The 20,982-nt window shown below is 49.1% G+C and overlaps 1 protein-coding gene across 2 annotated transcripts in view; it reads right to left on the bottom strand.

The window, feature by feature from the left end:
- micall2a (mical-like 2a) overlaps positions 1 to 20,982 on the bottom strand; it is a 128,809-nt gene that overhangs the window by 30,950 nt on the left and 76,877 nt on the right. The window contains exons 7-8 of one of the 2 annotated variants that reach the window (XM_038820427.1): positions 19,809 to 19,908; positions 6,413 to 6,924 (exon numbers count right to left, since the gene is read on the bottom strand). In XM_038820427.1, the coding sequence (XP_038676355.1) occupies positions 6,413 to 6,924; positions 19,809 to 19,908 (612 nt within the window). The remainder of the gene's footprint in view (positions 1 to 6,412; positions 6,925 to 19,808; positions 19,909 to 20,982) is intronic. The other variant, XM_038820428.1, reaches the window with a different exon arrangement.

The following is a 20,982-nucleotide window of genomic DNA, read 5'->3' as shown; positions in this document are numbered from 1 at the left end:
CCAGCGGGATAAGATGCAGGGTGTGGGAGGGGGATGGACAGGTTTAGGGATTTATTCCAGCAGGATTGGGGTGTGGGAGGGGATAGACAGGTTTAGGGATTTATTCCAGCGGGATTAGATGCAGGGTGTGGGAGGGGATAGACAGGTTTAGGGATTTATTCCAGCAGGATTGGGGTGTGGGAGGGGGATAGACAGGTTTAGGGATTTATTCCAGCGGGATTAGATGCAGGGTGAGGGAGAGGATAGACAGGTTTAGGGATTTATTCCAGCAGGATTGGGGTGTGGGAGGGGATAGACAGGTTTAGTGATTTATTCCAGCGGGATTAGATGCAGAGTGTGGGAGAGGATAGACAGGTTTAGGGATTTATTCCAGCGGGATTAGATGCAGAGTGTGGGAGAGGATAGACAGGTTTAGGGATTTATCCCAGCAGGATTGGGGTGTGGGAGGGGATAGACAGGTTTAGGGATTTATTCAAGCAGGATTGGGGTGTGGGAGGGGATAGACAGGTTTAGGGATTTATTCCAGCGGGATTAGATGTAGGGTGTGGGAGTGGATAGACAGGTTTAGGGATTTATTCCAGCGGGATTAGATGCAGAGTGTGGGAGAGGATAGACAGGTTTAGGGATTTATTCCAACAGGATTGGGGTGTGGGGGTGATAGATAGGTTTAAGGATTTATTCCAGCGGGATTGGGGTGTGGGAGGGGATAGACAGGTTTAGGGAATTATTCCAGCGGGATTAGATGCAGGGTGTGGGAGGGGATAGACAGGTTTAGGGAATTATTCCAGCGGGATTAGTTGCAGGGTGTGGGAGGGGGATATACTGGTTTAGGGATTTATTCCAGCAGGATTGGGGTGTGGGAGTGGGATAGACAGGTTTAGGGATTTATGCCAGAGGGATTAGATGCAGGGTGTGGGAGGGGGATAGACAGTTTTAGGGATTTATTCCAGAGGGATTAGATGCAGGGTGTGGGAGTGGGATACACAGTTTTAGGGATTTATTCCAGCGGGATTAGATGCAGGGCGTGGGAGGGGATAGACAGGTTTAGGGATTTATCCCAGCAGGATTGGGGTGTGGGAGTGGGATAGACAGGTTTAGGGATTTATGCCAGCGGGATTAGATGCAGGGTGTGGGAGGGGATAGACAGGTTTAGGGATTTATTCCAGCGGGATTAGATGCAGCGTGTGGGAGGAGATAGACAGGTTTAGGGATTTATTCCAGCGGGATTGGGGTGTGGGAGGTGGATAGACAGGTTTAGGGATTTATTCCAGCAGGATTGGGGTGTGGGAGGGGATAGACAGGTTTAGGGATTTATCCCAGCGGGATTAGATGCAGGGTGTGGGAGGGGATAGACAGGTTTAAGGATTTATTCCAGCGGGATTGGGGTGTGGGAGGGGATAGACAGGTTTAGGGAATTATTCCAGCGGGATTAGATGCAGGGTGTGGGAGGGGATAGACAGGTTTAGGAAATTATTCCAGCGGGATTAGTTGCAGGGTGTGGGAGGGGGATATACTGGTTTAGGGATTTATTCCAGCAGGATTGGGGTGTGGGAGTGGGATAGACAGGTTTAGGGATTTATGCCAGAGGGATTAGATGCAGGGTGTGGGAGGGGGATAGACAGTTTTAGGGATTTATTCCAGAGGGATTAGATGCAGGGTGTGGGAGGGGGATACACAGTTTTAGGGATTTATTCCAGCGGGATTAGATGCAGGGCGTGGGAGGGGATAGACAGGTTTAGGGATTTATCCCAGCAGGATTAGGGTGTGGGAGTGGGATAGACAGGTTTAGGGATTTATGCCAGCGGGATTAGATGCAGGGTGTGGGAGGGGATAGACAGGTTTAGGGATTTATCCCAGCGGGATTAGATGCAGGGTGTGGGAGGGGATAGACAGGTTTAGGGATTTATTCCAGCGGGATTAGATGCAGGGTGTGGGAGGGGATAGACAGGTTTAGGGATTTATTCCAGCGGGATTAGATGCAGCGAGTGGGAGGGGATAGACAGGTTTAGGGATTTATTCCAGCGGGATTGGGGTGTGGGAGGTGGATAGACAGGTTTAGGGATTTATTCCAGCAGGATTGGGGTGTGGGAGGGGATAGACAGGTTTAGGGATTTATCCCAGCGGGATTAGATGCAGGGTGTGGGAGGGGATAGACAGGTTTAGGGATTTATTCCAGCAGGATTGGGGTGTGGGGGGGGGGGGTAGACAGGTTTAGGGATTTATTCCAGCAGGATTGGGGTGTGGGAGGGGGATAGACAGGTTTAGGGATTTATTCCAGCAGGATTGGGGTGTGGGAGGGGGATAGACAGGTTTAGGGATTTATTCCAGCGGGATTAGATGCAGGGTGTGGGAGGGGATAGACAGGTGTAGGGATTTATTCCAGTAGGATTGGGGTGTGGGAGGGGGATAGACAGGTGTAGGGATTTATTCCAGCATGATTGGGGTGTGGGAGGGGGATAGACAGGTTTAGGGATTTATTCCAGCAGGATTGGGGTGTGGGAGGGGGATAGACAGGTTTAGGGATTTATTCCAGCGGGATTAGATGCAGGGTGTGGGAGGGGATAGACAGGTGTAGGGATTTATTCCAGCAGGATTGGGGTGTGGGAGGGGATAGACAGGTTTAGGGATTTATTCCAGCGGGATTAGATGCAGGGTGTGGGAGGCGATAGACAGGTTTAGGGATTTATTCCAGCGGGATTAGATGCAGGGTGTGGGAGGCGATAGACAGGTTTAGGGATTTATTCCAGCGGGATTGGGGTGTGGGAGGGGGATAGACAGGTTTAGGGATCTATTCCAGCAGGATTGGGGTGTGGGAGGGGATAGACAGGTTTAGGGATTCAGCAGGATTAGATGCAGGGTGTGGGAGGGGATAGACAGGTTTAGGGATTTATTCCAGCCGGATTGGATGCAGGGTGTGGGAGGGGGACAGACAAGTTTAGGGATTTACTCCAGCACGATTAGATGCAGGGTGTGGGAGGGGATAGACAGGTTTAGGGATTTATTCCAGCAGGATTAGATGCAGGGTGTGGGAGGGGATAGACAGGTTTAGGGATTTATTCCAGCGGGATTAGATGCAGGGTGTGGGAGGGGATAGACAGGTTTAGGGATTTATCCCAGCAGGATTGGGGTGTGGGAGGGGGATATACTGGTTTAGGGATTTATTCCAGCACGATTAGATGCAGGGTGTGGGAGGGGATAGACAGGTTAGGGATTTATTCCAGCAGGATTAGATGCAGGGTGTGGGAGGGGATAGACAGGTTTAGGGATTTATTCCAGCAGGATTAGATGCAGGGTGTGGGAGGGGATAGACAGGTTTAGGGATTTATTCCAGCAGGATTAGATGCAGGGTGTGGAATGGGGATAGACAGGTTTAGGGATTTATTCCAGCATGATTGGATGCAGAGTGTGGGAGGGGGATAGACAGTTTTAGGGATTTATTGCAGCAGGATTGGGGTGTGGGAGGGGATCAACAGGTTTAGGGATTTATTCCAGCGGGATTAGATGCAGGGTGTGGGAGGGGATAGACAGGTTTAGGGATTCATCCCAGCAGGATTAGATGCAGGGTGTGGGAGGGGGATAGACAGGTTTAAGTATTTATTCCAGCAGGATTAGATGCAGAGTGTGGGAGGGGGATAGACAGTCTTAGGGATTTATTGCAGCAGGATTGGGGTGTGGGAGGGGATAGACAGGTTTAGGGATTTATTCCCGCGGGATTAGATGCAGGGTGTGCGAGGGGATAGACAGGTTTAGCGATTTATTCCAGCAGGATTGGGGTGTGGGAGGGGATAGACAGGTTTAGGGATTCATCCCAGCAGGATTAGATGCAGGGTGTGGGAGGGGGATAGACAGGTTTAAGGATTTATTCCAGCGGGATTAGATGCAGGGCGTGGGAGGGGATAGACAGGTTTAGGGATTTATTCCAGCAGGATTAGATGCAGGGTGTGGGAGAGGATAGACAGGTTTAGGGATTTATTCCAGCAGGATTGGGGTGTGGGAGGAGATAGACAGATTTAGGGATTTATTCCAGCTGGATTAGATGCAGGGTGTGGGAGGGGATAGACAGGTTTAGGGATTTATTCCAGCGGGATTAGATGCAGGGTGTGGGAGGGGGATAGACAGGTTTAGGGATTTATTCGTGCAAGGCAGTTTTGCAGAGTTGGGAGAGTTGGAGGAGAAGCTTCAGTTGCTAAAGGGGAGTGGGTTTCGGTTCTTACAGATTAGGGATTTCATTATAAAGGAGTTGGCCATGTTTCCACAGTTCCCGTCTCTCTCGTTGTTCAAAAGGATTGTGGCTCAGGATGAGCTAGGTGAGGGGAGGGTCTCTGATATCTACTCACAGTTGATGGAGGGGAAGAGGGCAATGATGGGGGAAGTAAAGAGGAAGTGGGTGCGTTGTTCTCTGCCTTGCTCTAACCAGATGGCTTTGATATGTAGTGTTGATCAGAGAACGAGTCTTGTAAACTAGCAAAACTATATATTTAACACTACAATTGGATTCGACACTTATCCCTAAGAAACAAACAGTGGAAGGTAAATGCGACATCCTCCCTGTGCGATATTAAGTTTAAACCAGTTTAAACTGGTGCATAGAGTGCACATGACGAAGTAACTTTTTTTTCGATGGCAGAAGACCAGTGCGAGCGGTGTTTAGGGGGGTCGAGAAACATATTCACATGTTTTAGTCATGCCTGAAATTGCAGGAGTTCTGGGAGTCCTTCTCGGTGACTACATCAGAGACTTTGGGGCTGAAAGTGACTCCAAGCGATATTTAGGGTTTCGGAGGATCCGGGAGTGCAGGTGGGGAGAGAGGCCTGATAGCCGGGAGGCGGATCTTGCTGGGGTGAAAGGCTCCGGAGCCACCCAAAGCAGCGGGGTGGGCGAGTGACTTGGCGGAATTTCTGCATCTGGAGAAGATAAAAGTTTGCCAACTTTTGGGGGTCCTCTCAAGGTGGAAATTGTTCATCTCCTTCTTGAAGGGTCTGTAAACGTCAGCGGGTGGGTGGAGAGGTCTGTTTTTGTTCATTGTTTTGTGGGGGGTCTCTTTCTTTGATCTGGCTCCGCAGTCCAAGTCTGCCATGGAGCACGGCACGGCTGCTTGAGGTCGCCATTGTGCGCATGCACGGCCTCTGACCCGGAAGTGCGGGGGCCCTTATCCGCAGCAAAAGCTGCGAGATTTACTCCGGGTCCCTGCTAGTCCACTGCAGGGCTCAGAATTCGTTGAACTTATTTACAGAAATTTCAGGAGTAAAACTCCACCGTTTTTACACCGGCATGGGGATATAGTCTCATTTTCGGAGAATCCAGTCCATTATCTTAATTAATGGCAAAACATTAATCGAGTGGCCGAATTGACTCTTCCTTTTTTTATATAGCTTATTGTCACAAGTAAGCTTCAATGAAGTTACTGTGAAAAGCCCCTAGTCGCCACATTCCGACGCCTGGTTGAGGAGGCTGGAACGGGAATTGAACACGCGCTGCTGGCTTTGTTCTGCATTACAAGCCAGGTGTCTTAGCCCACTGTGCTAAACCACTGTTGCTATGAATCCTGCTAGAATGGAACAATTTGGATTGACAAACCTTTAAAATATCATTCACGTTTCCAAATCCTTCTTTAGCCTCACCCCCTCCCTATCTCTGTCATCTCATCTAGTCTTTCAATCTTCCAATCTTTGTCTCTCCCTAATTTTAATCACCCACCATTGGTGGCCATGCCTTCAATCTCACAGACCCTGAATTCTGGAATTGTATCCTGAAACCACACTTCAATCTTTCATCCTTCAGGCCACTCCTTAAATACTTCCTCGTTTGATCCAGTGAGTCCTCGAGTGGTTTGCTGGCAAATTTTGTTTGCTAACTGCACCTCTGAAACACCTTGGGAAGTTTTACTCTGTTAAAGTGCTCTTTAAATGCACTGTAGTTATTGCCAGAGCATTTTACTAGCACTGAGGTTTTCTTAGTAACTGACTTGATCTTCATTTAGCAAGAATAACACTACAAAAGCAATCAGGCCCACTAATTTTTCCTTTAATCCTGTGACATTGCATTGCTGAGAGTTAAATACGTAGCCTAATTATCATTGCTTAATTATAAAATAAACACTAGGTATGCCCTGCAAAATCTGAACTGCATTCATTAAAAGAAGAATTCAAGTATGAAAATTAGATGTGTTAATAAATAACTTCTCCAGTGATTCTTTTGTTGAAGATCAACGGTGCAGATATTTTGCTTTAAGAAATATTACCAAAATATGGCAATTTTCCCGTGCAGATTAGATCCATTATCAAACTGACTTTCTGTTATAATTTGTACTCATTGAATAATGAAAGGTACCTCATCACTGTGAGGATGAAGAGAGAATTAACTGAGATGGCATTGCTGGCAGTAGAATTTTTGTTTACAGGAATATACTGACCTGTCACTGTGCTTAATTTACCTTGGACCCAGCTCTGCCTTCCTGGCAACTCCTCCGTGACCTTGACCAGAGGAGGTTGAGGGCTGCTCCCAGGAATTTGAGGGCTCCTCTTCTCCTTCACAAAGGGAGACACTGTGGCTGGGTTCTTGTCTGTCGGACGTGGAGTCTGCAAGTCATTCTTGCCTCCTGCCAGCAGTTCTGCATCTGGTTTGAGAACTCGCTTCTGCTGTGTGGAGCGGGAGGTGTTGGCCTCGGTACTGGGTACCTCTTTTGTGGGGGAGGCAGATGTGGAAATTGTTGCGCTACCTGGATTATGGAGAGAGAAAGTAACCGCTACATGTTTCCCACTGCCTGCGCTGGTGCTCCATTGGGATGTACCTGGAGTCCAATTGCTGCCTCCAGCTGTCTTGGTTGTAGACGGAGTGTTTGCTGTGCTGGCAAATGAATCTGTTTTTTTAACATCCACATTAATGGATGAACTGTGCATTGGCTTGACATCCGAGGATCCAAAACTAAAACAGAAAAGATTCAATATTCAATTGTGCTTTGTTGCATTCATTTTAATATCTCACATACATCTCGTGCACAAGTCATACTGCAGACACCACACCTCAAGGTGTAGCACTCAGCTACAGGAATATTGGGGGAGAAGCAAACCATTCAGCCCCTCGGACAGGTTTCACCATTCAATCAGACTATGGCTGACCTGCATCTTAACTTCATACAGCGTCTTCTGGTTCCATAACTCTTAGTTGCCTTGCCTTATAAAAATGTACCCTTCTCTGTTGGAATATTTGTCATCTGGCTCCTAATTCGTACAGCCTTTTGGGAAGAGAGTTTCAGATTTTCACTCCCTGGATTCTACACAACCTGAACAAGCGGAAAATCTGTCTTTAATGCTGGGTTCTTCTGGCCAGTAATTTACCAGTAACTACGTTACACTTCTAAATGATCTCATTACTAAGTACCTGGAATTGTCTTTTTAGACCACTTTCTCACGGAAAGTCCAGGAGCAGTGATCTGACTATAATTGCACAGGTTCTGGTGTACTGGATCTCAGAATGTGCCTGAACACCTTGGGAAACAGAAGGTGGGATTCTTTGGTCTGCCAGCCACGTTTTTCTGGGCAGCGCGCCCTCGCTGATAGCGGGATCCTCTGTTCCCGCCACCTGCCAATGGGATTTTACATTGTGGCCACCCCACGCCGCTGGGAAAGCCGCAGGCTTTCGGCTGCCGGCACAACGGAGAATCCCGTTGGCGGAGAATCCAGCCCAGAGTTGCCAACTCTGGTTGGTGGCTTCCTGGGGCTTTCACTTGACCTCCTGCCTCGAACCACCCCATCCCCACACTTCCATTGGCTTCCCACAGCCAAGTGGAAACAAACAGACTCTGTCTTGCCGAACTGGGTTAAATGTGAAGGTCAGTAAAATAGCTTCCTTCCCCAGTCTCTAATCTTTCTATAATTAATTAATTAAAGTATTCTAAGAAAATGTTTTAAAAGCGCATTTTTATGACTTATTCAGTTGTCAAGGAGATTAATCCAGGTGAATCTTAAAGCCTATTCAGAGCCGTGGCTCATTCTTGCCTGAATATTGAGGGTTCGAGTCCTAATCGAGGGAGTTGAATCCAGTCAGCCCTGGCAGTGCAGAAACAAAACTGACCCAATTGGATTAATACTGATTTTAGTGAAACAACTTGAAATCCCTGGGCAAGGTTCTCTGTTGTCCGACGGCAATATTGAAATCGGCGAACGGGCGGATTTTCCACTCTGACGCTCAAATCGGGGCCGGCACTGGTTTGACGCCTGTCGGCCAGGCTCCGCCACCTCAGAAATGGCAAAATCGCATTGCCCGCCGCATGGCATTGCAACAGCTTTGGCACGTCATCAGCAGACCTTCCCACGGTGCTCCGCACCCGATGGGCCGAGTTCCCGACCGCGCGGTTGACGTGTGGTGTGAGCGGTCGGGAAGCCGGCATGGCGGCTGCGGGCTGTGTCCAGTGCCGCTGGCCGGGGGGCGGGGGGGTGGGGCGCTTCCGCGAGGGCTGGGGGGACTGGTGGGGGGTGGCCTGTGGGGTCGCGGATGGTGGGTCAGGTGTGCACACGGCCGCCGCCATGTTGTACAGTGCGACCGCTGCTGCTCGTTGCCATGTGCATGCGCGGACAGGGACCCAGGCACTCTCCGGCCACTTTTGGCGTGGGAACCGGGAGTTTCACCCGACGCCACTGCTAGCCCCCCACCGGTACCGGAATCAGTGAGGGTGGTGCCGATTTTGGCGTCGTAAAATGCCCGCAAATTCTCCGTTTGAGCCGACACTTAGCCGCTGAAACGGAGAATCCAGCTCCCTATTTTTAATATATTCATATGAATTGTTTTAAATAATGTAGCGACTAAGGTATTGCTCTGTAACCCACGATAATGTTTGCTTCCCATGGACTGTGGGAGACAGACAGACATTTTTTTGAGTAGTGGGGCTCTCCTCCATTCTGTGGATTATGGGTGGTCAGTAATTGAATCAGTGAGTCAGAGCAACTTGCGAGTTCTAACTACTGAGTCTGTTATTTCATTCACATAGTCTGGTGGCTGTACAGCCATTGGTCAGACAGGCTTGCCAGCAGGTCTTTCTCTGTCCCTCATATGTACACATGTTTTTGTGCATGGAGTTATGATGATCAGGAATGCACTGCCTGGAAGAGTAGTAGAAGCTATTTCAACAGTAACTTTCAAAATGGGGAAAGCAATGCAAGGATATAGGGAAAGCACATGGGAACGGGACTAATTGGATTGCTCTTTTAAAGAGCTATCACAGACACACACGGCTGAATAGCCTCCTTCTGTGCTATGTGATTCCATAATCCTATACGTGCATCTCTAAGATTAAAATAACTCTGGATACCTAAAGGTGGAAATTGTAACTGAGCAAGCAAACTCCTTCAGTGAATCTGACTGCTGTCAGGATAACAATGCGGTAAAAACCTTTTCTACAGGCCAGACTCAATGGCTTAGTATTAAAGTAAAGGGAAGATTAAAGCACTAAATATCACAAATGCAGGAGATAAATCAGGTACATGGCTGTCAGATATACTTTGCCAGTGTTACAACAGAAAACTAATCCATCTACTGATTGAGATGATAGCCTTCTTGTTTATTCCCTCAAGGTTGGATTCAGATTGCACTCTTTTGGCAGCACGTCTTTATCTAAGCATTTAATAAGGATTATACTGGGTTGCCCCAGTGTCATCAACAGAAACCAATCCCCATCCAAACTGCCATTTTGGACTGAGCAGATTCTGTTCATGCCGTCCCTTAATCACACCCGGCTAAATGTGCGATCAGGTGCATGAGAGGGACCTCCTCCCCAAACTAGTGGGGCTTCCAACAGCGGTGTTTTGACTTTCTTTTTCTGCTGCACAGTTAATGGAAGTGCACTAGTGACTGACGTTGGAGGAGTTTGGAAACGTTTCTGGATTCATAAGGGAGTATTACTGGACTTTTATAAGGAGGTCGGAGGACTTGGAAGGACTGTCAGGAGAAAGCCGGCCATCACTAATGGCGGGGAAGCTGTGTACAGAGAAAGGGGGAAGAGGGCTCTCAGTACAAGGCCATACCCACCAAGGGTATTCAGGAGGCCACCTTCTGTAGTGGCCATGATTCACGAAGGAGCGGTCACTGAACTGTGCTACCTCCAACAATCTAGTTGATAGCCGCAGATGGGACCAGGACAATGCTGCCACTGGCCATGAACACCAGCATGACCCCAAATTTCAATGCCAGCAGATTCTTCCAGGTGGGAGCAGATGACATTGCCAATATGTCACAGTTCACTATATATCATCGCATCAGGGAGGTGGCACAGGTCCTGTATGCTAGGAGAGGGGTCTTCATGATCTTTTCACTTCCAAGACAGAAGCAAGAGGAGTGAACACATGGCTTTAACTGGCTAACGGGATTTCCAATGTTGTGGGGCACCACTGATCCCTACAGGGCTCAGCAAGCCCCTCATACTAACAGGGAGGTGTACCATAACTGCAAAAGATGCACCACTTTATTAATATCCAGTTGGTGTGCGATCACTCGCAGAAGATCCTTTCAGAATATCTGCTGACTCAGCATCACCCACAATGCACTCATCCTGCATCAGTCGGCTGCAGCCACCATCTTTGGACAACCAGAGGCCAGCTGTATTGTGACAAGAGCTACCCACTGTACACCTGCCGCATGACACCCCTCCACCACCTGACTACAATGATAGTCACGCTGCCACCAGGAACATCATGGAGCAAATTACAGTATTAGTGTTCTGAAGCAATGCACTTGGTGCCTGACCTGTTCAGGTTGGGGGAGGGGGGGAGGGGGTGGGGGGGGGGGGGGGGGGGGGGGGCAGTTTAGCGGTGCTGCCTTCAGTTGAAACGTTTCTGCAGGTTTGTGGAGTCTGCTACATCCTCCACAACCTGCTTCAAACGTGGCACAGCCCTTGCCACTAGGCTTTCAGAGAGCAGCTCAGGAGAAGCAGGAAGAGCAAAGGGGGAGGCATCAGATCCCCATGGCTCCAGATTCCCCGTCAGTCAGCAGCTACACAGATTCTGATTCACTGAAGCTTCATCCCTACTTCCTCATTTCTCCACAATTCCTTATCATTCCATCCATCTACCATGTTCCAACACCGCGTCCTCGTGTCCAAATCCTGAAATCATGGGCCTAACCTTCTGGGGCAGCCTTCTCCGGTCCACGAGCCGTGTTTTCCTGTGCGGCACGCACCCACCCCCGCCGGCAGGGGGATTCTCCTTTCCTGCAGCCGGCCAATGGGGTTTCACATTGTGGCCACCCCACGCCGTCGGGAAAGTCGCGGGGCGTGGGTGCGCTGCCGGCAGACGAGAGGATTCCGCTGACGGATAATTCCGCAGCTTATATTTATTCACCGGGTCTGGGTGTCGCTGGCTAGGCCAGCAGTTGCTGCCCTTCAGAAGATGCTGGTGAGCTGCCTTCCTGAACCGCTGCAGTCCACATGGTGTAAGTACACCCATCGTGCTGTTAGGGAGGGAACTCCAGGATTTTGACCCAGCGACAGTGAAGGAATGGTGGTATATTTCCAAGTCAGGATGGTTTGTGGTTTGGAGGGGAACCTGCAGGTCGTGTTCCCATGAATCTGCTGCCCTCGCCCTTCTAGGTGGTAGGGACCGCAGGTTTGTGAGGCCTCATGAGCTGCTGTAGTGCATTTAGTAGATGGTACACACTGCTGACACTGTGCATCGGTGGTGGATGGCATGAATGTTCATGGAAGAGGTACCGGTCAAGCAAGCCGTTTTGTTCTAGATGGTGTTGAGCTTCTTGAATGTTGTTGGAGCTGCACTTATCCTAGCAAGTGGGGAGTATTCCATTACCTCCTGACTTGCGCCTTGTTGATAGTGGACAGGCTTTGGGGAGTCAGGTGGTGAGTTACTCACCACAGAATTCCTAGCCTCTGACCTGCTCTTGCAGCCACAGTATTTATATGGCTAGTCCAGTTCAGTTTCTAGAACATAGAACATACAGTGCAGAAGGAGGCCATTCGGCCCATCGATTCTGCACTGACCCACATTAAGCCCTCACTTCCACCCTATCCCCGTAACCCAATAACCCCTCCTAACCTTTTTTTGGACACTAAGGGCAATTTAGCATGGCCAATCCACCTAACCTGCACGTCTTTGGACTGTGGGAGGAAACCGGAGCACCCGGAGGAAACCCACGCACACACGCGGAGAACGTGCAGACTCCTCACAGATAGTGACCCAGCGGGGAATCGAACCTGGGACCTTGGCGCTGTGAAGCCACAGTGCTATCCACTTGTGCTACCATGCTGCCCAAATGGTCAATGGTAACCCCAATATGTCGATAATGGGAGATTCAGCAATGGTAATGCCATTGAGTGTCAAAGAGAAATAGTTAAAGATTCTTTCTTGTTGGAGATATTCATTGCCCGTCACTTGTGTGGTATGAATGTTACTTATTAGCCAAAGGCTGAATGATGTCCATAGAAACATAGACACATACAAAATAGGAGCTGACTGATCCTCTCTCTCAATGCCATACCCCTGCTCTCTCCCTATAGCCCTTGATGTCTTTAGAGTCACAAAATATTTCTATTTCCTTTTTAAATATATTGAGTAACGTGGCCTCCACAGCCTTTTGTGGTGGAGAATTCCACAGGTTCACCACCCTCTGAGTGAAGAGGTTTCTCTTCATCTCAGTCTTAAATGGCCTACCTCGCATCCTGAGACTGTGGCCCCTTGTTCTTAACCCCTTCCCCAGCAACAGGAAACAACATCCCTGCATCTAGTCTGTCCAGCCCTGACAGGATTTTATATGTTTCAATGAGATCCCCTCTCATTCTTCTAAACTCCAGAGAATACAGGCCCAGTCGACCCAATCTATTCTCACACAACAATCATCCATCCCAGGAATCAGTCTGGTGAACCTTTGCTGCACTCCTTCAACTGTCCTTTCTTAAGTAAGGAGAGCACAACTACACACTATGCTCCAGATGTGGTCTCACCAAGGCCATAAGACATTCTTGCTCCTGTATTCAAGTCCTCTTGCAACGAAAGCCAACATACAATCTGCCTTCTTACCTGCTTATTGCACCTGCATGCTTACTTCCAATGACTGGTGCACAAGGGCACCCAGGTCCCTTGTACATCAACATTTCCAAATCTATCACCACTTAAATAATACTCTGCCATACTGTTTTTCCTCAAAGTAGATAACCTTACACTTTTCCACGTTATACTGCATCTGGCATGTATTTGTCTACTCATTCAACTTATCTAAATCACCTTGAAGCCTCTTCACATCCTCATCAACAAACACATTTCCACCAAGTTTCGTGTCATCAGCAAACTTGGAAATATTGCTTTTCATTCCCTCATCCAAATTGTTGATACATATTGTGAGTAGCTGGGACCCGAACACCGGTCCCGGCAGTATCCCATACGTCATCTCCTGCCACTCCAATAAAGACCCATTTATTTCTACTCTGTCTGCTAATCATGGTTTGCTCCAAGAGGACATGGACTGCTTCAGTAACTGAGGAATTGCGAATGGCACTGAACATTGTGCAGCAACACCCCAGTAATCTGCAAACACCCCCACTTCTGACCTTAATAATGGAAGGTCACTGACGAAGCAGCTGAAGATGGTTGGGCCTAGGACACTACCCTGGGGAACTCCTGCAGTGATGCCCCAGGACTGAGATGACTGAGCTTAACAACCACAACATTCTTCCTTTGTGTCTGATATGACTCCAACCAGTGAAGAGTTTTTACTCTGATTCTCATTGACTCCAGTTTTGCTAGGACCCTTTGAAGCCAAACATGATCAAGTGCTGCCTTGATGCCAACGGCAGTCACTCTCACCTCACCTCTGGAATTCAGCTCTTTTGTCCATGTTTGAACCAAGGCTGTAATGAGGTCAGGAACTGATTAACCTTGTTGGAACCCAAACTGAGCATCAGCGAGCAGGTTATTCCTGAGTAAGTGCAGTTTGATCGCACTGTCAGTGACTCTTTTCATCACTTTGCTGATGATTGAGAGTAGACTGATGGTCAGTAATTAGTTGGATTTGTCCTGTGTTGTGTGTACAGGACACAGCTGGGCAATTTTCCACATTGCCGGGTAGATGCCAGTGTTGTAGCTGTACTGGACCAACTTGGCTAGGGATGGGGCAAGTTATCACGTGGAGTGAATTGAATTGGCTAAAGACTGACATCTGTGATGCTGGGTCCTCCAGAGGAGGCCAAGAAGGATCATCCACTCGGCAATTCTCGCTGAAAATTGTTGCAAATGCTTCAGCTGGGCTGGGCTCCTCCATCATTGAGGATGGGGTTATTTGTGGAGCCTCCTCCTCCAGTGAGTTGTTTAATTGTCCATCACCATTCAAAACTGAGCAAGGAAGAACTGCCAAGCTTAGATCTGATCTGTTGGCGGTGGGATCGCTTAGCTCTGTCTATCACTTGCTGCTTATGTTGTTTGGCATGGAAGTAGCCATGTATTGTGGCTTCACCAGGTTGACAACCCGGGCACGATTTAAAATAAAATAAATTTAGTGTACCCTACTATTTTTTTCCAATTAAGGGGCAATTTAGTGTGGCCAATCCACCTTTCCCGCACAATTTTGGGCTGTGGGGGTGAAACCTATGCAGACACGGGGAGAACGTGCAAACTCCACACAGACAGTGACCTGGGGCCTGGATTGAACCTGGGTCCTCGCGCCGTAGGCAGAGTGCTAACCACTGCATTGCCATGCCGCCCTTACCCGAGTGCGATTTAATGGTCAAAAAAGAGAATGCCGTGTGGGATGTAAGTAACAGATGACTGCAGCTATTAAATATGTCGGCGCCCCATTCTCCCAAGAATGAGCGCCCGTGCCTGAGGATCACACTATGGCGCCATTTAACACAAATGTGGACCTGACGCAATGGCACCTGGGGCTGTCTTCCAGGCCATCAGAGGACCCTGGGTGGTCAGGCCTTGGGCAGGGTGGTACACTTGTACTTCTGCTGCCACCTGGGCACCCTGGCAGTGCCACCTGGGCACTCTGGCAGTGCCACCTGGGCACCCTGGCAATGCCACCCGGGCACCATGGCAATGCCACCCGGGCATCCTGGCAGTGCCACCTGGGCACCCTGGCAGTACCACCCAGGCACCCTGGCAGTGCCACCCAGGCACCCTGGCAGTACTACCCGGGCATCCTAGCAGTGCCACCTGGGCACCCTGGCAATGCCACCCAGGCACCCTGGCAATGCCGCCAGGGCACCCTGGCAATGCCACCCAGGCATTAAATATGTCGGCGCCCCATTCTCCCAAGAACGAGTGCCCGTGCCTGAGGATCACACCATGGTGCCATTTAACACAAATGTGGACCTGACGCTTTTTTTTGGCTCAGTTAGAAATGCCCCGCCGAGGCCACACTTACCTCATTGCCAGTGGCACTGTCAGAGTGGCACCGCCAGGGTTCCCAGGTGGCACTGCCAGGCTGCCCAGGTGGCACACCCAGAGTTCCCAGGTGGCACTGCCAGGATGCCCAGGTGGCACTCCCAGGGTGGTACTGCTAGGATGCCCGGGTGGCACTGCCAGGATGCCTGGGTGGTAGTCAGGGTGTCCGGGTGTTACTGCCATGGTGCCCGGGTGTAACTGCTAGGATGCCCGGGTGGCACTGCCAGGGTGCCCGGGTGGCACTGCAGGGTGCCTGGGTGGCACTGCTAGGATGCCCAGGTAGTACTGCCAGGGTGCCCGGGTGGCACTACCAGGGCACCCGGGTGGCACTGCAGGTGCACCCGGGTAGTACTGCCAGGATGCCCGGATGGCACTGCCAGGGTGCCCAGGTGGCACTGCCCGGGTGCCCAGGTGGTACTGCCAGGGTGCCCGGGTGGCACTGCCAGGGTGCCTGGGTGGCACTGCCAGGGTGCCCAGGTGGCACTGCCAGGGTGCCCAGGTGGCACTGCCAGGGTGCCCAGGTGGCACTGCCAGGGTGCCCAGGTGGCACTGCCAGGGTGCCCGGGTGGCACTGCCAGGGCACCCGGGTGGCACTGCCAGTGCACCCAGGTGGCACTGCCAGGATGCCCGGGTAGTACTGCCAGGATACCCGGATGGCACTGCCAGGGTGCCCAGGTGGCACTGCCAGGGTGCCCAGGTGGTACTGCCAGGGTGACCGGGTGGCACTGCCAGGGTGCCCGGGTGGCACTGCCAGGGTGCCCAGGTGGCACTGCCAGGGTGCCCGGGTGGCACTACCAGGATGCCCAGGTGGCACTGCCAGGATGCCCAGGTGGCAGCAGAAGTACAAGTGTACCACCCTGCCCAAGGCCTGACCACCCAGGGTCCTCCGATGGCCTGGAAGACAGCCCCAGGTGCCATTGCGTCAGGTCCACATTTGTGTTAAATGGCGCCATGGTGTGATCCTCAGGCACAGGCGCTCGTTCTTGGAGGATTGAGCGCCGACATATTTAAATCAGCCAATAATATATTAATCTGGATATCGGCCAGCAAGGAAGGGTGAGATTTAAATTGTGACGTCTCGCGAGGCATTCCGAGAGGTCTCTCGCGCGATTTAACGGCCTTGCCGCGTCACCGAGTCAGGCGCGACAAGGCCATTCAATCGCATCCCTCATTTTCAGAATGTCAGCTGTTGCTCCTAGTATGTCCTCCTGAGCTCTTCGTTGAATCTTGAATTGAATTCTTTCTCCTGGAGTGGTCCCCCATCTCACCTCGCAGACTGGCAGCCAGTAAACCCAGGCAGTCTGATGTCTAAGATCATCACCTTTGGAGATGGGAGGCTGCCACCAGTCTCAGATTAACAAGTCTAAATCTGCTTCCACGATCAGATGGGATCAGGCGCCTTTATTTTTATTAGATTTATTCAACGTGAAAACACATTTACAACGTCATTTGTGCCACATAATTATGCTGTTACCAGTTTTTAGCTGCAGGAATTAAAGGCATCGTTAAAGACATTAACAGAATTGTTATTATTCGGTTATGCGGTAGTCACTGTTAATTTCTGAACCTAATAAATGGTAACGGAATGGCTATATAATATAACAGAATGATAACAATGTTGTTAATGCCTTTAATGATGACTTTAATTTCAGAAATTAATAAATGGTAAAGTTCAAATTGTCGCCCGTGACATATATTAATCTACTGAATTTCTAAAACTAGTCATAAAATGCCATCCTTAAATGCGTTTCGGAATTTTAAATCCACAAAGCCTGATGATGCTCTCCACAGTGTAGAAGCCAGTATGAGGTAGCAACGTAAAAGGGATTCCCAAAGCTTGGAGCTCAATAATCCTCTACGTTTGCTACCACTTCCTTATTAACATCAAACCCAAAGACACTTTGCTCAAACACAAGTTTGGGAGTGAGAGTTATATGAAGTGAAAAAGGCAGTAAGGAATCATTTGGATTGTTTCAAAAAATCATTCTGGGGATGGAGGGGGTCACAGGCTGGCCAGCATTTGTTGCTCATCCCTAATCACCCTGGAGAAGGTGGTGGCGAGCGGCTTCTTGAGCCGCTGCAGTCCATGTGGTGTAGGTACACCCACAGTGCTGTTGGGGAGGGACCCATTCTACCCGCATGATAAGAGGAACATTAGAAGTTTCATATCTCTCCCCACTGTTATTTCCAAGGGAATCAATGGGCTGCAGACTCACTATTACCCATTGTGCATTCTCACACAATGTCCAGATTCACCCCAGAGAGGGCATTAGGAATCCAGAATGATCAACATTCAGATTTTACAAAGTCCACCAAGCAAGACATTGGCTATTCTCAACTGAGCAGGCGTTAGCTGTGACCTGACTAACCATCATCTGCAGCAGCCAATTGGACTGGCTGAATAAGAACAAGAACTCGTTTTCAACAGCAGCGTGAAATGCAAGAACATGGTCAAACAAAATTTGAGCTCCATAAGTTGCTTGTAGACATGTGACCAAGGGCTAGGTTCAAAAAGATCGGTTTCACAGAATGTCTTAAAGGAGGCGAGATCCACAAGAGGTTTTGTGAGGAATTTCCAGATTTTCAGGTTGAAAGCCCAAAGCCACGGGTGCAGCCATTGAAATGGGGGCAGTGCATGAGGCCAAAGTTGGAGGAGTGCAGATATCTTGCTGGGCCTGAGGTGATTACAGATAATAGGGGGCACGGGGGGCGGGGAGTAGAGAATGAGGCTATGGAGGGATCTGTGAACAAAGATGAGAATTATAAAAATAGGGGCATTACTGGACCAAGCGAACACTCTCGAATCTTATAACTGTCATTCCACTTAAGCCCAAAGGGAGACAGCAAGAACTTAGATGGAGCAATTATACAGTGGTTGGATCAAATATGTGCTCCTGTACTGAATATATCTGCTTTCATTATCTTCCCTCCTTAAAAAGGACAATTCATGCTGCTTTAACACAGATGTTTGTGACCCTCCAATGTCTCACCCAAGCAACCCGTTTTCAAGTGCAAGCCTAGATAACAAATGTTGGCAAAACATTCAATTGCAATGACATTGTATCAAGTGCGGTTATAAATGAAATGAAAAAATGAAAATGAAAATCGCTTATTGTCACGAGTAGGCTTCAATGAAGTTACTGTGAAAAGCCCCTAGTCGCCACATTCCGGCGCCTGTTCGGGGAGGCTGGTATGAACAAACATAACCTTCTGTTCCTTTCGCTATCATTGTCCTCCTCATCTAGCTTCCACTTAAATACATCGATCCTATTTTTCTGAAGTCCTCCAAGGGGTAGCAAATTCCACATTTTTAAAAATAAATTTTAGAGAACCCAATTATTTTTTTCCCAAATAAGGGGCAATTTAGCATGGCCAATTCACCTAATCTGCACATCTTTGGGTTGTGGGGGTGAAACCCACGCAGACATGGGGAGAATGTGCAAACTCCACACGGACAGTGACCCAGGGCTGGGGTTCAAACCCAGGTCCTCAGCGCCGCAGTCTCAGTGCTAACCACTGTGCCACATGCCGGCCTATGAATGCCACATTTTAGCCACTCTTTGGGTAAAGAAGTTTGCCCCGAATTCTATATTTAATTTGTTGGGGAGTATTTGATATTCATGACGTTTGGGCTTGCTCACAAATAGAAACATTTTTTTCTCCACTACCTGATCAAACTCCTTCCTAACCTTAAAGGCCTCTATCTCAACCTTCTCTTTTCTAGGAATAAAGAGCCCCCACAACATAACAACGGTTTGCATTTATATAGCACCCTCAGAACATACGAAACATCGCATGGCACTTTACAGAGGTTTATACACTCATGCAAATGTATTTTTTTAAGATAACTCTATTGTGAAGAAACTGCTCTTCTGCTTGGTTCCACAATAGTTTTTTTTATAAATTTAGAGTACACAATTATGTTTTCCAATTAAGGGGCAATTTAGAGTGGCCAATCTACCTATCCTGCACATCTTTGGACTGTGGGGGTGAAACCCACGCAGACACGGGGAGAATGTGCAAATTCCACACGGACAGTGACCCAGGGCCAGGATTCGAACCCGGGTCCTCAGCGCCGTAGGCAGCAATGCTAACCACTGCGCCACCGTGCTGCCCGTCCAAAATATAGTTAAATAAAATGTGTAACTTTTTCCCAGCAGTCCCTTCAAAAGCTGCTTCGTTTGGTTTGCCTCCCAAGGGCCTGCAATACTGACCGTAGCATGTGGAGAACAAGCCACGGCCACAGCCAATCCAATTTTGCAAAGAAATCTGAAAGATGTGAGGCTTCCCATATGCACAGCGTCCACCAATGCCTATTTCAGGCATACTGCCTGGATGCCTTTGGGAAAGCCTTAAACAATATGGCAGACAGCCCAGTTTCAGTGAGCATTGAGGACACACCCACTCAAGGCCGTGATGCACACTCACCTGTGATGCTTCTGGACTGGTTTCAGTTTCGACCTCCAGTCGGAGGGAGATTCGTCTGTCTCTTGGCTCGTGATGATCTGCGGGCTGTAGGAAAAATTCCCTGGAGGAAGAACAACAAGTAGCATAATTTTCACTGATAGTCCACAAGGTTGACCGCAATCCATGCACCCACTTTGCTTTGAAGTCACTGCAGTCACAAATGTCACAGTCTGAAACATTTCATCAAGAACTGCCTGTCGTTTTGCCACCCCAAAATATTTTTCAAAAGATCTACAGAGCGGTCAAAGTTGTTCGCCTCCCAATTTGTTTTGAGTATTATTTTCTCAGCCAACTTCTCAGATACCATGGGCGAGATTCTCCATTTCAGAAACTAAGGCTGGGATTCTCCGGCCCCCTCCCGGGTCGGAGAATCCCCGGGGGAGGGGGGGGGGGGGGGGGGGAGGCACGAATCACGCCCCGACGCCGGCTGCCCTATTCTCCGGCGCCGGTTTTCCCGCCAGCTTGGGGACTTAGTCCCCAGAAGGGAGAATCCCGGCCATAGTGTTGACACCGGGGCTGAACCTGCGGATTTCCACCACAAATAAATTAGCGCCTGCCCCGGAGTGATTCATGATCCGTTAATGGGCTAGCACCAGCGCCACGTAGAACACGACTGATTCCAATGAAAAATGGTGTCCATGTTTTTGTATTGGAGGGGAGGGGTTACTGTTTTTCTCTGTTGTGATAAAATTTGTTGTTGAAAACTTGAATAAAAATTATTTCAAAAAAAAAACTTTTTTTTTTAAAAGGGGGGGTGAGGGGTGTAGGGGGTGAGTGCTTCATTGGGATGGTGTGGGAAGACTGGGTCGCGTGGGGTAATGTCTATTTAATTGTTACTCTATATTCTCTTTTTACACTATGTTAATATTCACTCTAGTTAGTATTGTTATTACTGTTCTTTTATGAAAAATTCTGCAAAACCTGAATAAAAATACTTTTTTTTAAAAATGGTGTCCGATTATCCGGGGACAGCATTGCCACTCGAGAGGCTGACAGGCTGCAGCCACATATTAGCACTCCACTCCCCACACACTCTCATCCCAGCCAACAAGATGGCAGCTGGGAGAGCAGCACCCCAGACCTTGCTGGCCGCCATGGAGGAGAGACAGGCTACCCTGTTCTGTACTGCCCCCCG

The sequence above is a fragment of the Scyliorhinus canicula genome, chromosome 15 (assembly GCF_902713615.1).
Source record: "Scyliorhinus canicula chromosome 15, sScyCan1.1, whole genome shotgun sequence".
Lineage (NCBI taxonomy): Eukaryota > Metazoa > Chordata > Chondrichthyes > Carcharhiniformes > Scyliorhinidae > Scyliorhinus > Scyliorhinus canicula.
The sequence above is the reverse complement of the archived record's forward strand: the minus strand, read 5'-3'. Positions and strand labels throughout refer to the sequence as shown.